At 38.0% G+C, this 18,115-nt stretch overlaps 1 protein-coding gene and 1 non-coding gene across 2 annotated transcripts; one reads left to right on the top strand and one right to left on the bottom strand.

Annotated features, from left to right (window-relative positions):
- Positions 1 to 7,848: 7,848 nt before the first annotated feature.
- TRNAY-GUA (transfer RNA tyrosine (anticodon GUA)) lies at positions 7,849 to 7,938 on the top strand. The gene is given in 2 exon segments: positions 7,849 to 7,885; positions 7,903 to 7,938. It is a non-coding gene; the product is annotated as a tRNA-Tyr (tRNA).
- A 761-nt stretch (positions 7,939 to 8,699) lies between these two features.
- Positions 8,700 to 17,844, bottom strand: LOC141717706 (ABC transporter A family member 7-like). The gene is made up of 18 exons (XM_074519880.1): positions 17,712 to 17,844; positions 16,786 to 17,164; positions 16,586 to 16,665; positions 16,349 to 16,493; positions 15,699 to 15,818; positions 15,494 to 15,618; positions 14,797 to 14,955; positions 13,598 to 13,760; positions 13,390 to 13,515; positions 13,209 to 13,292; positions 12,497 to 12,864; positions 11,422 to 11,622; positions 10,872 to 10,981; positions 10,675 to 10,759; positions 10,250 to 10,378; positions 9,962 to 10,067; positions 9,697 to 9,785; positions 8,700 to 9,196 (listed from the first exon to the last, which is right to left on the bottom strand). The coding sequence occupies exons 1-18, from the start codon at positions 17,799 to 17,801 to the stop codon at positions 8,897 to 8,899; spliced, it is 2,859 nt and encodes a 952-aa protein (XP_074375981.1). The 5' UTR covers positions 17,802 to 17,844; the 3' UTR covers positions 8,700 to 8,896.
- Positions 17,845 to 18,115: the final 271 nt, after the last annotated feature.

Genomic DNA, 18,115 nt, shown 5'->3' with positions numbered 1-18,115 from the left:
TATCAGAACCTCTTTTGGAACTAGCTGGACGTTGAAAGATGTAAGGTACACTCCTGGACTGAAGAAGATGTTGTTATCTGTGGGTCAGTTAGATAAGGAAGGGTATCGAGTTACTTTCGGAGACGGGCAGTGGAAGGTTATAAAGGGGAATCTAGTCATTGCTCGTTGAGAGAAAAAGGGGACTTTATACATTGTTGAACAATCTAGCTATGAAGCAAATACAGTTGCTGATGAGATTGAGTCTTCAACTTTGTGGCACAAAAGGCTTGGTCATATGAGTGAAAAAGGTATGAAGCTGTTAACTTCGAAGGGGAAGATTCCAGAGTTGAAGAATGTGGAAGTTGGATTCTGTGAGCCATGTGTTCTTGGAAAGCAGAAACGTGTTACTTTTGCAAAATCAGGGGGGACCCCCAAAGTTAAGAAGTTAGAGCTAGTTCATACATATGTATATGGTCCAACAACAGTTGCGTCGTTGGGTGGATCTCGCTACTATGTCACTTTCATTGATGATTCCACTAGAAAGGTATGGGTTTATTTTTTGAAGAATAAATCAGATGTGTTTGCTACTTTCAAGAAGTGGAAGACTGAAGTTGAAAATCAGACCCGTTTAAAAGTGAAGAGTTTGATGTCAGATAATGGAGGTGAATACAGTAGTGATGAGTTTAAAAGTTATTGCACGGAATTTGGGATTAGAATGATTAAAACTATTCCAGAGACACCACAATAGAATGGTGTTGCAGAGCGCATGAATAGAACCTTGAATGAGAGGGCCAAGAGTATGAGATTACATGCAGGGTTGCCAAAGATGTTTTGGGCTGATGCAGTTAGCACAGCTGTGTATCTCATAAATAGAGGACCTTCAAGACCTTTGGGTTCAAGATTCCTGAAGAAGAGTGGCAGGAAAAAAGGTAAATCTTTCACACTTGCGAGTTTTTGGTTGTGTTTCTTATGTGCGTGTTAAAGATTCCGACAGGGACAAGCTTGATCCGAAAGCAAAGAAGTGTATCTTTATTGGTTATGGCTCAGATGATATGGGTTACCGTTTTTGGGATGAACTGACTAAGAAGGTCGTTAGAAGTAGAGATGTTACTTTTAATGAGAATGCAATGTATAAGGATAAGCTTGTAGTCGATTCTGAGTTTACAAAGGAAGAACCTGAGAAAGAGGAAGCAGTGCTTGAAGATATTACAGAAACAGATCTTGCAGGAAATAGTGGGAGTTCGGAGTATGTTGATGACAGGGTTCCAGTAACTCCACGGACTGAGGTAAGAAAATCTAGCAGAAGTGTGAGGCCACCACAAAGATATTCTCCTTCAGCATATTATATGTTATTGACCGAGGACGGGGAGCCTCAATGTTATTCAGAGGCAGTACAAGTGAATGATTCAGTTCAGTGGAAATCAGCCATGGATGAGGAGATGAGTTCTCTTGAGAAGAATGAGACTTGGTCTTTAACAGAGTTACCAGCAAGAAAGAAGGCTTTACAGAATAAGTGGGTGTTCAGGATCAAAGAAGAACATGATGGCAGCAAGAAATACAAGGCAAGGTTAGTAGTCAATGGTTATCAACAGAAAAAGGGTATTGACTATACCGATATATTTTCTCCCGTTGTTAAGATGACTATAGTTAGAATTGTGCTAAGTATTGTGGCTGCAGAGGAGTTACATCTAGAGCAACTAGATGTTAAGACTGCGTTCTTACATGGTGATCTTGAGGAAGACATCTACATGGTTCAGCCAGAGGGATTTCAGGTAGCTGGGAAAGAAAACCTTGTTTGCAAGCTTATAAAAAGCTTGTATGGTTTAAAGCAAGCACCGAAACAATGGTATTTGAAGTTTGACAGCTTTATGATAAAGAATGGATACACGAGGAGTGTTATGGATCATTGTTGTTACTTTAAACAGTTTGATTCATCTTATATCATATTGTTGTTGTATGTTGATGACATGTTGATAGCAGGATCAAATATGAGGGAAATCAACAGGTTAAAGAGACAGATGTCTGAGGAGTTTGAGATGAAGGATATGGGTGCAGCAAAACAAATACTTGGTATGAGCATCATAAGGGATAGAACTGAAGGTACTTTAAAATTATCTCAAGAGAAGTATGTTGAGAAATTGTTACAGAAATTCAGTGTCCAGGATGCAAAGACCAGAAGTACACCGTTGGCGAGTCACTTTAATCTCACAAAAAAACAATCGCCTAAAACGGATGAAGGCAAGAAAGATATGGCTAAAGTTCCTTATGCATCTGCAGTTGGTAGTTTAATGTATGCTATGGTGTGTACAAGGCCAGACATTGCTCATGCAGTGGGAGTTGTTAGCAGATTTATGTCTAATCCAGGAAGAGAGCATTGGGAAGCAGTCAAGTGGTTGTTACGCTACTTGAAAGGCAAATCCAAGGTTGCACTATGTTTCAGTAAGAAAGATGTTATCTTGAAAGGGTTCTCTGATGCAGATTTGGGTGGATATTTGGACACAAGAAAAAGTACAACGGGTTATATTTTCACATTGGGTGGCACCGCAGTTAGTTGGATGTCTCGACTTCAAAAGAGTGTTGCTCTTTTAACCACAGAAGCAGAATATATGGCTATCTCTGAAGCTAGCAAGGAGATGATTTGGTTGAAAAATTTTCTTGAGGAGTTGGGAAAGAAACAGGCGGACAGTGCTTTGTATAGCGATAGTCAGAGTGCTATTCATCTTGCGAAGAATCCCGTATTTCATGCTAGGACGAAGCATATTCAGCTGAGATATCACTTTACAAGAGAGTTGATAAGCAATGGTACTTTGTCCTTGAAGAAAATCCTTGGTTCAAAAAATCCTGCAGATATGTTGACTAAGGTGGTTACGAATGAAAAGTTGAAGTTTTGCGTAGTTTCAACTGGCCTTCAGAATTGATTGATGAGAAGGCGCTGCACTAGTTAGAGTTATTGATTGAAGAATTGATTTTACTAGACTTACAAGAGTGAAGTGAATATTGGCCATACTCCAAGTGGGAGATTGTTGGGTTTTGTGGAGTCTATTAATTAAACCCATGAAAATAGACTATTCAGATTCAGATTAGTTTATGGATTAGTCTACTTTTCAGATTTGGACTATAATTTTGATTTAGGCCTAGTTTCTTCTCTTATAAATACTCATGTAATTGTAAAATTATAACACAACAAATTGTGAGAGATCAATACAAAATTAGTGCGGCTTGTGGAGTAGAAATTTCCGAACCACGTAAATCTTTGTCTTGTGTGATTGTCGTTTATTTTCTTGTTCTTGTTTATTCGCTTTGGGTTTTGCTTTCGTTGTTGTATACTCAACAACAATTGTTAGGAGTTGTCCCATATCGTTTGTGGGAGGGGCAGTTTGCTAGAATATAAGCAGCCAGATAACTCCAATTAGTATGAGGCCTTTTGGGAGGTGCCCAAAACCAAAACCGTGAGGGCTCGGCCCAAAGCGGACAATATCATACTAATGTGGAGTTAGGCCTGCTCAGCAACCCAACAAGTGGTATCAGAGCTTCAGGTTATAAACGGTCCATAACAATCTCATATGGCTTCGGAAGTGACCTAGGAAGAGGCAAATAGGCTTGCCCCAGAATGAGCTCAAGGAAAAGGCAGACGGGCCTTCCAGTATGGGCCTGGGGGGAGCAGATAGCCAGATGGACTTTCAGTATGGGTCGAGGGGGAGCCGGGTCACACTGAAGGAGGCAAAATCGACAGGTGTCGGGCCCGATGTGTGAAGGGGGAGATTGTTAGGAGTTGTCCCACGTCGTTTGTAGGAGGGGCAGTTTGCTAGAATATAAGCAGCCAGATAACTCCAATTAGTATGAGGCCTTTTGGGAGGTGCCCAAAACCAAAACCGTGAGGGCTCGGCCCAAAGCGGACAATATCATACTAATGTGGAGTTAGGCCTGCTCAGCAACCCAACAAGTGGTATCAGAGCTTCAGGTTATAAACGGTCCATAACAATCTCATATGGCTTCGGAAGTGACCTAAGAAGAGGCAAATAGGCTTGCCCCACAATGAGCTCAAGGAAAAGGCAGACGGGCCTTCCAGTATGGGCCTGGGGGGAGCAGATAGCCAGATGGACTTTCAGTATGGGTCGAGGGGGAGCCGGGTCACACTGAAGGAGGCAAAATCGACAGGTGTCGGGCCCGATGTGTGAAGGGGGAGATTGTTAGGAGTTGTCCCACGTCGTTTGTAGGAGGGGCAGTTTGCTAGAATATAAGCAGCCAGATAACTCCAATTAGTATGAGGCCTAGTATGAGGCCTTTTGGGAGGTGCCCAAAACCAAAACCGTGAGGGCTCGGCCCAAAGCGGACAATATCATACTAATGTGGAGTTAGGCCTGCTCAGCAACCCAACAAGTGGTATCAGAGCTTCAGGTTATAAACGGTCCATAACAATCTCATATGGCTTCGGAAGTGACCTAAGAAGAGGCAAATAGGCTTGCCCCACAATGAGCTCAAGGAAAAGGCAGACGGGCCTTCCAGTATGGGCCTGGGGGGAGCAGATAGCCAGATGGACTTTCAGTATGGGTCGAGGGGGAGCCGGGTCACACTGAAGGAGGCAAAATCGACAGGTGTCGGGCCCGATGTGTGAAGGGGGAGATTGTTAGGAGTTGTCCCACGTCGTTTGTAGGAGGGGCAGTTTGCTAGAATATAAGCAGCCAGATAACTCCAATTAGTATGAGGCCTTTTGGGAGGTGCCCAAAACCAAAACCGTGAGGGCTCGGCCCAAAGCGGACAATATCATACTAATGTGGAGTTAGGCCTGCTCAGCAACCCAACAAGTGGTATCAGAGCTTCAGGTTATAAACGGTCCATAACAATCTCATATGGCTTCGGAAGTGACCTAAGAAGAGGCAAATAGGCTTGCCCCACAATGAGCTCAAGGAAAAGGCAGACGGGCCTTCCAGTATGGGCCTGGGGGGAGCAGATAGCCAGATGGACTTTCAGTATGGGTCGAGGGGGAGCCGGGTCACACTGAAGGAGGCAAAATCGACAGGTGTCGGGCCCGATGTGTGAAGGGGGAGATTGTTAGGAGTTGTCCCACGTCGTTTGTAGGAGGGGCAGTTTGCTAGAATATAAGCAGCCAGATAACTCCAATTAGTATGAGGCCTAGTATGAGGCCTTTTGGGAGGTGCCCAAAACCAAAACCGTGAGGGCTCGGCCCAAAGCGGACAATATCATACTAATGTGGAGTTAGGCCTGCTCAGCAACCCAACAAGTGGTATCAGAGCTTCAGGTTATAAACGGTCCATAACAATCTCATATGGCTTCGGAAGTGACCTAAGAAGAGGCAAATAGGCTTGCCCCACAATGAGCTCAAGGAAAAGGCAGACGGGCCTTCCAGTATGGGCCTGGGGGGAGCAGATAGCCAGATGGACTTTCAGTATGGGTCGAGGGGGAGCCGGGTCACACTGAAGGAGGCAAAATCGACAGGTGTCGGGCCCGATGTGTGAAGGGGGAGATTGTTAGGAGTTGTCCCACGTCGTTTGTAGGAGGGGCAGTTTGCTAGAATATAAGCAGCCAGATAACTCCAATTAGTATGAGGCCTTTTGGGAGGTGCCCAAAACCAAAACCGTGAGGGCTCGGCCCAAAGCGGACAATATCATACTAATGTGGAGTTAGGCCTGCTCAGCAACCCAACAAGTGGTATCAGAGCTTCAGGTTATAAACGGTCCATAACAATCTCATATGGCTTCGGAAGTGACCTAAGAAGAGGCAAATAGGCTTGCCCCACAATGAGCTCAAGGAAAAGGCAGACGGGCCTTCCAGTATGGGCCTGGGGGGAGCAGATAGCCAGATGGACTTTCAGTATGGGTCGAGGGGGAACCGGGTCACACTGAAGGAGGCAAAATCGACAGGTGTCGGGCCCGATGTGTGAAGGGGGAGATTGTTAGGAGTTGTCCCACGTCGTTTGTAGGAGGGGCAGTTTGCTAGAATATAAGCAGCCAGATAACTCCAATTAGTATGAGGCCTAGTATGAGGCCTTTTGGGAGGTGCCCAAAACCAAAACCGTGAGGGCTCGGCCCAAAGCGGACAATATCATACTAATTGTGGAGTTAGGCCTGCTCAGCAAGCCCAACAAGAATGTTGTATTTAATGATGCATCAACTATATTGTTCCACATTGCATTGAAACATTATAAGTGTTTGATTTTTTTAGGAGGTGCCAATATTTTATGACTGCGGTGTTCTGTCCTGACTCTGGATTGTATTACTTTCGGTGCAGCTAGCTTGAACCTTCGTTTGGTCTACACTCTGCTTGCAGGCGAAACGATGAAAGGAATTGATGATCTGCTAAGTTTCAAAGCCAAAGAAGTGAGTCAAATTAATGGTTCTTCAACTCTTTACTGTTTTTTTCTTGCTTATTTAATGAAGGAAGAATCATAAAATGCCACTTGAACTTGTTGATTACAACCTACTAGATCCTTAAACTAGTAACTCTTACTTTTTTAGCAACCTGCATTTTAACGATCTTGTTCTTATATATCCAGTTCTAACAAATAATTGACATACAGACATATAGTCCACATGTATCGACACCATTTGACACTTAAGCAGCAAAACTAAGTTACCTAGTGAGCCATTGAACTTAAATCCGCTACAAATCAAGATGACAATGGGATACAATTATACAAAAACCAGTTGATAAGCATGAAAAAGTGGAAGCAATTTAATCGAAAGGAACTAACATTGACAGTAAGGGAAGAAAATAAAATGATTTGAGGATGCTAATTTACATATTAGAGACACATTGTGTATATTGCATTCTTTAATAAACACATCTTATACACTATATTTTTATGAATTTAATTTCACACACCTACAACTATTTAGGACAATTGTTGAAATTTATGGTGTTGAAATGAGAGTTATGACTATAACAGATTAGTAGGTTATTCGTTGTTAACTTGTTATCAATAAAAATAAGGGTCATGTAATGTGTTTTGCCATTCATGAATATTAAATCTAGTTTTTTGCTGAAAATCCTTCAAGTTCTTCTTGTATAGAGGCACATCTGGTAGTTTTTTTGGTCATCTATTTCTGTATAAAGATTGGCTGTATGTGCTACAGAAAAAGTTCATGTTGGATGTTGCAGCGTGAATGACGATCTTTCAAAGTAATAGCCTTGCCCAAAGAGAGGCTGATCAGGTATTTAATTTTACTTGGTTCCGGAGTAAAGATGATTCAGTTGTACAGAAATATCGGATGCATGTATACAAAGCTATATTTCATATGGAATGAAGCAATGGTCTCTGACAGCTACAGCCTACAGGCCTGCTTCAGATATGCATAATTTTTTGGTATGTCAATATCTCCTTTAAATGTCTTATAATGTGTGTAGAGATAAGAGGATAGATGGTTTGGTCATCAGTGCCCAACATGGTAGCTTAGCAAACTAAAGAAGCGTACAAAGTTACTTTTCTGCTAGTTTGTTTTGATCAGAACATTGTCAAGCAATTTGTATGAACTGTGTATAATATTACTGGATTTATGATACTACTTTGTACAAGGATTCGTTGCATCAACTGCTGGCGCAATTAGGCTGTAACTGGAGATTGACAGCACATTTTTACTTGAAGATAAAAATGCTTGTCCAGTTTGCCGGGGACGAGGTTATTTTGGCATCGAGGAATTTGATAGGGATGAGCATGAGCTACTGTGATCTGTGAATCCTCTGGTTTATTTTTGGTTGATGGTTGTCAAGTGACAATATTTTGGATGAATTAACGTTGTGCAAGGATCTTCATTCTTCAGGTCAAGAGATGTAGTCATTTGATGGGACATGCAGTGAAGTGTATATTATTAACTGCTGATTTATTCATGACAAAACAAATATTCATCCAAACCGACCTTAGCTCAGTTGGTAGAGCGGAGGACTGTAGTGGTTAATACCGAAGCCATCCTTAGGTCGCTGGTTCGAATCCGGCAGGTCGGACGTCTTTTTTTAATTTTTTTTTTCAGTTTTACGCCCATTGTACTATAAAATTAACAATAAAATTAACAATAAATACGCTTCTTATACTTTAAAAACTAAAATTATATCACTCGTTTCCTTACATACTTTTTTCTTTGACACGCATTTTAAGGTTAATATAAATCATAGTTCTATTATTTACTTTTAAAATTTTCTTTTTTATATAAAAATTTAAATGCTATTTTTTTATTTAAAAGAAAAATTATTTCAAATTATTTAGAAACTCATACTTTAGGGAGCGTCCGTCTCCATCATAAAGAAGCTGGAGAGACGGAGTGAGTAAATTATTTAGGGATTGATTCGAAAAATAATTGAAAACAAACATATAGTAAATCCATAATAAAAAAAAGAAAAAGAAAATCCCTTGAGATTTACCTGAAAAACTAAATATTTAAACAACAAGTTATACACTTATAATCGGACCACATGAACTTTAGTTAAAGTTGAGTTGCCACCACAGTGTAAATATGAGTTTTAGCATTTTCAAAACTGTGTCCTAGGTACAACCTTTACAAAAAGACCAGTTGGTAACAAGAAGAAGGTGCCTTTAAGCAGAAAGAGCAAAGGCACCTATATTTTCATGTAGATGTTGATGCAGAACATATAGTTGATCTCTTGACAAAGAAGCATATAGATGATCTTTAAAAAAACTCAAAATCAAACATATAGCTGATCTTTAACAAAACTCAAAAACATACCAAGGAACATCACTGTTGGGAACTGATATTCGATTTTAGAATTAATGGTTAAGCAAAACATCTTTTGAGAAGGAATGTCCTACATCCTTGAAAAAAATTAAATATCAAGTACCATATATGTTTAGTATCCTCAATATATCACCTGAACTATGTGTTTGTATACATATGTACCAAGAAAAAATGAATGTTTAAGATGAGTTTAACATATGAACATCAGGCAATCATGATAAAACATTAAAAGCTTGTGCTCCCTGTGCAACCTTGATAAACACATCCTCCAGAGTTGTGTCTGCCAAACCCCAGGCATGAACTGTGAACTTACTCTTTGCCTTCTCAACAGCTTGAAAAACATCTGCAATTCGTACATCTTGTTTTTGTAGCTCAAACTTCTGCGTCCCAGATATGTGGTATATCCTGTTAGCACTAGGGGACAGATGCTTCACCAAGTTCTCGACTTCCTCTTCGTGACTTGAGGATGTTGTCATTGTGAACACGTATAAACCTCCATATCTAGCCTTTAACTGTTTTAAACCATACCAATGTTACTTGTTAATCATAGTCACTCATCTGCTCAAACACAGTTTTAGGTAGACCTGGTAATATCTATTACTGAAGTGGCAGTAGTTAGGTGTACTTGCAACTTAGCTAAAACTTTTACATGTCTGTTGTTATTTCATTCTAAGCCATAAAACTTCTTACTTTGCTGCAACTATTTAGCTCATACTTCGCTGAATTTTTGAGAGGATAAGGATGAGATTGAGGGCAGTGATGTAGGGAATGAATAGGAACTGATGGTAGCAAGATAAGTCGCTACATTATGATAATAAAATGTCAAGCAATTATTAATATGCTGATTGCCATGCTTAACATTGTTAACTAAAATTTGACAGGGTAGTGAATAGTGATGCTTACATTATACATGATATCCAAAAAAAGTAAAAAGGAAGAAATCAGAGAGTAGGAAAAAGACAGACATGAACCCCCATACCCCCATATACTTATGCATTTAGCTGGGACTTACCTCATTGGCATTTCCTATACACTGCAAGCTGCCATCCACAAAAATTCCTAGCCTGTCGCAAAGATGCTCTGCTTCTTCCATCGAATGTGCTGTGTCAAGTGGATGATTATAGAGTAGGGTAAAGCAACACATGATTGATGTTAATAATATGGAAAACACTGTTAGATTTTGAAGGGCCATAGATCAACAAATCCCTTATGATACGACAAATTGAAAGAAAATTAAATGTCTAAGGTACAAAAATGTATCAATGAAGAGAGAGTACTGGTGAGAATGATAGCCCGGTTTTGCTTTGCTCGCTTGACCACATTCCACAGATTATTTCTTGAAGCTGGATCTAGTCCAGTACTTGGTTCATCCATATAAACAACCTTACGAGAAATCCAAAAATTATTAAGTAACAACATCAATTAATATGTTGATAGAGTTCAGGCTGTTGTACACAGCCTAAGTGGAGGACAGAAGGTTCAATTGACTGCTAGTACTAAGTGCATGCATGCTTTAACTGTATCATTTTCTCCATAAATTAGAGTATATGAAAAAATAAAAATACCCTGGGATTCCCAATCAGTGCAATGGCAACACTGAGCCTCCTCTTCATTCCCCCACTGTACTTCCCAGCCTGCTTGTCAGCAACCCCTCCATTCAAAAGACTAACACTTTTAAGAGATTCTTCCACAGCCTGCAACAACACAAAGATTGTTTAAAAAAATCTTCATGGTAAACACATAACAACATTAAACTGCTCGTCTGCTCCTGCTGTCACTTGGTCACTCTTCAACTAATTAAAAAAATATTTCTCTAATCATATTTTTAACATCTGACACTCTAACTTTCAAAAGATAGTAAATCAAAACCTACTCATGTGCTAAATAATGATGGTGGCATTCTACCAACATATCCCTCTCATAAGCATTAATGACTGTAATGTAAAAAACAAGATAAGGAAGATTTGCAAAGTATAAACAATTAAATTACCTGTGTTAGAGCGGACCCTTTAAGGTTCTTAAGCCTTCCATAAAAGAGTAGGTGCTCACGTCCTGTTAGGGTATTCCAAAGCAGGCTGTGCAATTTAGTGAAACAATACCGACCATTAGGTGCTGATTTATCTTTACGAAATTGATATAGAATATTTGTTAAACTGCCAACATGAAAAGAAATACATCCATGCTTACTCATGTTGAGGACACACTCCCATATTGGAATAGATTCCATCCATATTGGTTAGAATATCGAGGCCCTCGACGTATGCTGTGCCAGTGGTTGGCCTTGTGAGCCCAATCATCTGTATCAGAACTATACATTATTTAGCCAAGAGAGAAACTTGTCTAGCAAAGTTTATTGGACATAAAGTTACAGATTCATACGACGACTTCATATTCCAAAAACAATAATCCTATTTGACGTGGATAGAAGCAATCGAAGAATATGAATGCATCTATTATTGCATTTGGACACATCAGACCCACATTTTATTCCACCAGTTTATTTCAGCCCCTAAACCATAGGCTCAAAATTATATACATATGATAGACATCCATTTCTAACCTTACCAGATTCAAGAATGTTTAGTTCTAAGAATAAATCCGACTCAGATGACACAGATTGAACTTAATAGCATAACATGGTTGGCAACTTTTCAGTTTGGAAACCATGTAGCATATGAAATTGCTTTTTTCTCTTTTGTTTTTCATAGTGAACTGAATAAAATTGTTTTGTACTAACCATGTTAATAAAAGAGGTTTTTCCGGCACCATTAGGCCCAAGCATGCCAAAGCATTCCCCTTGCTGCAATGCAAGTGACAAACCCCTCACTGCAAATTTCTCAGGGTTTCCATCTCTTCCTGGATAAACTTTCTGGAGGTCGTCACAGACAATAGAATGACTTGTACTTCGTTCAAGTAGTAGCTGTTTAACCCTCACTTTCTGAGAGGGAAAAAAAGAGGACAGGGGTTTAGGTTAAATTAGTCATAGATTAACACTAAAAGTATATTATATGACAATAATACCAACCTAAAGAAGGAATAAAATATGAAGGCTCTGTAGGTTTAATATTGTTTTATGCAAAGCATGGAACATCAACTGTACAGCATTAGCTAGAGTTTTTAATCCAAGAAAATGCAGTTCTGGACTAACACTAGGATGCTAGTTATAACTACATTGTGTAATTCATTTTGTCCAAACCTTCATCAGACATCCTGAAGAGCACCAACATCGAAAAGGAATCTAGTGGAACTTTTTACGAGAGTATACAATAAACTAAGGCTGTAATGTTCGAACTTCAGAAACTGTAACCCATTTCAATATAATGTAAGGTTTACGGTTTACTTAGTGGAAAGTGCACCTATATTTGTCAATTAATTTCGCTGAGGAGAAAGACAGGGAGAAGAAAATTTGGTAATATTCCCTAATATCGTAGCTTAGTGGATAACATTCTCTTCCGAAGACAATCAGGTTGCTAGTGTGAACTGTTAGCTAGAACGTAATGGGCTGGTTACCATTCATTTGCGCCAAATCTTATTAAACAGTAATAATGAGGACCAAACGAAAACAGTTATACCCGTTTCTGATCCCATCCTCAATCTCCGCACTAGTCAGGTGATTATTCTACCTCTCCCTCCTAAACACCAAGTTAATATCAATCTTCCCTTATGGACAGAAAAGCACAAGAGTGGCAGCATTCTTCAATATTATACCATATTGACCACCCTTTTCAGTGATTAACAAATAACTGGTTGTAACTTGTACCTCTAGGAAAATTTCTAGAATACACTATATCTACAAGCTATAAGCAACATACCTCTTGGACAACATCCTGTTTTTCCATCTGGGAAGAAACTTGAGATCTCTGTCTTTGCAAACTAGATTTCTTACGTAGAGATGACGGCTTCTTTTGTAGATTTTCCAAGAAATATAAAGGATTTCTCCCGACACCACTTCCTGATGCGACTACTTGATCTACATAATATGCAACAGAAAGGACAACCAGCCATTCTACGAACATAATTATTAAAATTTCCTTCATACCATTAGCACCATCACTCAAATTTTTCCATTGCATGCCATCTATCCCCAAGTAAAATCCATTGATTGCATAATATGAGAACTCATATAAACCACGATATAAGGAAAAGCCAGGATAAAGCTCCATAACTATAATCCATCCTCCTACAAAATATTAGAAAGTCAATGTTAAAGAAACAATAGTCAACGAGCACAATAAAATAAGAGAGCCAAATAATATATGGTCAAAAGCATTAAAGAGCTATTCTGTTCTCTAAACTTCAACAAATGCTTAAAAAGCATATGGCTAATGCCCTTATATCACACATATACTATGAAACAATGCATATTATATGTCTCTGACATATTAAATACACTACCATCAAAAACCTTACAATCTAGAAAGTTTTATGGGCTAATGTACAATTCTTTTTTTCTCGTAGAAATGACTTTAATAGATCAGTGTAGGAGATATGTTACTAAGTTGTATATGTTCTTGTGCTGCTTACTTGGGAATGATTCGTCTTCTACAAAGGACTGAAAAAGAAAGGCTCCCAAGAGTCCAGTCCCAAAGATCAGGATGTAACCTATAACTGTGATAACCAAAATTCAAAGAAATTTTTGTAGAGGTTTTTTTAGTAAAATTTTCTACTCAGGACACTGGAAAATGTCAATAACATGAAATTTAACCTGTAGCAGTCTTCAAATTGGAGAATACTGCAGCTACTAAAAAGGCCAGTGAAATTTGCAAGTTGATGTAGATCAGATAAAACACAAATTGAATGCTGTAGTCGTTAAGGGTGAAGAACTTCAATCCTACAATAAGCATGAACTTAAACAACAAAGGTAGGGCTTAAAGAGTGAAAACAATAAGAGGAGGGAGTGATTAATTTATTACCTACAGCCGAGCCAAATATCACAAAAGCGAACATATAGAATGAGGATATGACAAGAAAATAAGCATAGGTAATCATCCAATATGGACCATTACCAAGCCCATGCATTTTCATCATAATCCTCAAATTCTGTTCTTTCTCATAAACCAGAGATGATAAAACCACCTGTAACAGTTAAAATGCTCCATTACTCCAAAATTATAAAGAAAATTATGAAAATGAAGCATCAGCTACTATAACCTGTTTTCCTACTTTATCTATAAGGAGCACACTAACTCTTATTTATTTAGAAATAAAATTGTGGTATCAATTTTTTTAAGAGTGAGAACAATTACACATATTATCAAGTTTACTGAAACCAATATGCACATTTTTCCTTTTAAAGTACAATGCAGGTAAAGTCACTGGGACTATAACTTTACCCTCAATATCTACTTCCATAATTTGTGGTTTACGTGTCATGCAGTGTCATGCAGTCGCCTGAAATTTCTAAACTTAAAGGATCGGATCAACATTTAGTAGTGTATTATTTTTAGAACTTCAAGAACAATCTGATATTCATAAAATTAGGTATAGGTATAACAGGTGCAATCACTTTTTCGTCCCTAATTCCAAATAGATAGCCATAGATAAATCATACAAAAGATAGTTAGCCAAATACAGGGTTTTGTGGCAGCAAAAAGAGAAACAAAAAAAATCAGACTATTCAAGAGCCTGTTTGGCTACATAATCAAAAAGCTGTTTTTTGTTCTTAAAACAGAATATCGTTTTCAGAAAACAAATGAGGTGTTTGGTCCTGTTCAGAAAACAGTAGTTCTAAAAACCAAAAAACATTAAAATGTTGTTTTCTGAAAATCATATTATTTTCCCAAAAAAAAAATCATATTGTTTCTAAATTTAACTCTCTCGATTTGACTCTTCAACCTTCCTCCCCACTATTACGATGATTCAACTACTTTGCATTGTAACAGTTAGTTTCGCATCAAGAAAAATGGCGTTTTTTGTTTTAAGAAAATTATTTTTGAGAAAACATCTGCTGAACACCTACTAGTTTTAAAACTACACAAAATTGTTTTTTATTTTTATTTATTAAACACAATTACTGAATACACTACCAAACACCACCTAAACCTCTAAGGAAACATGTATGTTTCAGATGCGCTAGTTCAATCAATGCATCATTAAACTTAAGCTCACTTACAGAAAATAGTTGTAGAATGACCCATGTAAAAAAGAGGGGTCCGAGAAGAGAAGCAAAATCCAATCTAAGTTGGGTTTCGGGCTTCGGCATTTCTTTGACAAAATCAAATAGCAGATTTGCTGCTGGCCCCAACAAAAACTGAAGGTAGGCATTTGACACCTGTAGGTAAATGTAGTGTAAGTTCTCATTGTTTGCAATTGGTGTAGGAAGCATTTGCACACCCAACCAGTTTCATGCTGATAAGAATAAAAAAATTTAATTAACAGCCAACAAAATTGTTCTACTTTTAACTGCAAGAAATGGACTTTCGCATACCTTAAAGGTAAAGGGATTGAGAATGTGAACTGTAAAATATAAACATATGATAGACATCGATTTCTAACCTTCCCAGATTCAAGAATGTTTAATTCCAAGAATAAATCTGAGTCAGATGATAAGATTAAACTTAAATATACACACCTTTTTAACATTGGAAATGGTGGTATCTACCTATCAGTTATTACAAAGAATCAGTTATGTCTCTTAAAGTTTTACCAATCAGCATGATAGCATTTTATATCTTACATCTTAAAAAAACTACTGCTGTCGAAATCAACCTTATATCAGGTACTATATGGTCACATCACAGAACATGAAACAAACTTTTTATGCGTACTGAAGTTTGCAAAGAAACAAATTTTGAAGGATATGTACATACCAAATTTACTGAGCCAGGAACCCTCAGTAGTGGTATAGGACGCTTGCCAGTCTTATCCTTTATGGTAGAGTTATACCATATAATCACATTAAAATTGCTCATATCAGAGTTCAACAGATCATACCCTGAGACGAAAACAATATAAAGGTCAAGACATTTACATAAGACGACATGTTGAGGTACACATGTATGGCAAGATACGAACCTGCTATTATCTCATTAACTTTCCTCCTAGAATTTCCTTTCCAGTAACCCTTGTATAGCTCATCATTAATATCAGAAGAACTATTGCGCCAAAATTGTAAACCTTGAACGCAGCTTGCCTCTATACACAAGGTAAGAACTTATCCATGTTAAGTGTGCCTGGTACATATCAATATGCGTTGGTGGGTTGGGGGAACATATTTAAAAATGAGGGAAGGGGTGGGGGAGTAATGGTAGCTCAATGGAGATGCCTCTGTGACTCATCTTACAAAATTACTAATATGTATTACAGATGACTAATGAAGCTACCTTTAATATACCAGCATAAAAAAAAGTCCATTTAATTGAAATCATTAGATTTTTAGGATTACCCTCTTAGAACACTACTTCAAGAATGATAGGCCAAAAAATACTATAGGGAGACAATAGAAAACATTAAGCCATTAAGTTCCCAAATCCCAAATGGCTGGGTCATGATCTCATGGAACCACTTGAATAAATTTCGAAGTCCTAGTTCGTTCAAGTATGCATTACAGACTACATAATAAAACATTACAATATATTTACTTGTCATGCTCTAACAATTCAATGCAATTTGACCTCGAGTTCACTGAATACACAAACAATGAAGTTACAGTTTAAGTTCAGTACCTTGTTGAACTATAACTGATGCTCCAACAAAAATAAAAGGAAATGTGGAGTTAGGAGCGCACTTGGACTGAAGATAATAGACCGGAAAACTGGAGAAAAAAGCCGGCTCAAGGAAATTGGTGATTTTGGTATGCGACTCTGATCCCTAGTCGTACACAATGGAAACAATTATCTAATCACTGTAATTTAACAATTTCAATATATAATGATAGGCGAAGCAAAATAAGGACAACTTACCAACACAATCTTGGCTAAACTATCAACATTCCTAAAGAAGTTCTGATCGAGTGTATTTTTGAACATATTTTTACCCACACCTGTCACCGTATATATCAAGCATTACAAGAGATGTAAGAAGTAAGGATTAACAGTAAAATATCATGGTTAAGAAAAAACTCTATCAGATTACTGTATATGGAATATTGAATTATGCATACCTTGTCCGAGAGATGAGTTCTTTCCAGTAATAAGTACAGTGGCAGGACAGGCTCCATTAACTCTGCACGACTCACTAGGCAGGTCTCCATTTGAAAAATCAGTTCTCACTGCACGATACTGGGGAGCAGCTACTCGTAAAACAGGAGGCCATTCTTGAGGGCTAGGCACGGGGCAAGTAAAACTTTGTTTTATAGATGAATACTGAAGCCCGCATACTTGTTCACACTGTCCATCTCCATCAGTATCAATACAAGTGCAGCCACATTTGTTGGAGGCTTTGTCCAGTTGACTGTTTATTATACTTTGGAGCAGAACAAGTAGCAAGCAGAGAACAAATGGGAAGAAAACGAGTCGAACATTTGCTCCCATGTTCCGTTTCTGCAACAAAAGGACGAAGACAAATCACGATGATAAAAAGAATGATACATTATTATTTGTAAAACCAAAGAGGCTGTCTGGCAAACAAGACAATAGCATGCTTCATGCTAATATCTCTATCTTTACAATTGCCAAACGTACATTTATATGTTTTTCATTGAATTTAAAATGCATTCGACTGGTTCAGTAAGCATGAAATTGAATATATCTCCTACATTTTTATAGTGACATTATTGTAGTTTACGATCACTCGCAGAAAGTAACAAATGATCAACAATCACGTCCTTAATCCAAAATCTCTAAATAATTTTATACAAATATGAACCAAAAATGTGCATCAGGCTCAATAAAACATTTCATTAGTTCATGTACCATCCAAGACAAACTTATGAACAAAGAAAAGTACAAATAAAATGAAGTTTATTCGAGAGAGAGAGAGAGAGAGAGAGAGAGAGATCAGAGAGAGAGAGGGAGGGAGGGAGAGAGAGGGGGAGAGGGAGGGAGAGAGAGAGAGAGGGGGGAGGGAGGGAGGGAGAGAGAGAGAGACCTGGAACGTTAAATTCTTTCGGAACAATGCATTTGCCTGAGTGCAGAAACTCGAAGCTCCCAACGCCATTGATTTATCTCTTGTATACATTTATTTATGTGCATATACAGAAGATCTCTTAGCGTAGTCTTACTTGTTACATGTCAGATAGTGTACTTTTCTGCTACCAGTAGTAAAAGCATTTTCTTAACCCCGAATCTTTGCGGGCCCCTATATTTTTCCTTTTTCAATTCTCTCTTCTGTACATATTGAAAATATATTTGATTTTTTTTACATGTTTTTCTAATTATAAACCTTTATTTTACCATTTATAATGTAAAGAGTAAACACATATATGATATACCCCTTTTGTCATTGTTTCATACTTTATAATTTGTGTTTTTCATTATTTATTTATGCTTTAG

The sequence above is a fragment of the Apium graveolens genome, chromosome 4 (assembly GCF_009905375.1).
Source record: "Apium graveolens cultivar Ventura chromosome 4, ASM990537v1, whole genome shotgun sequence".
Taxonomy (NCBI): domain Eukaryota; kingdom Viridiplantae; phylum Streptophyta; class Magnoliopsida; order Apiales; family Apiaceae; genus Apium; species Apium graveolens.
Note: the sequence above shows the minus strand (reverse complement) of the source record. Positions and strands in the feature narration are given on the sequence as shown.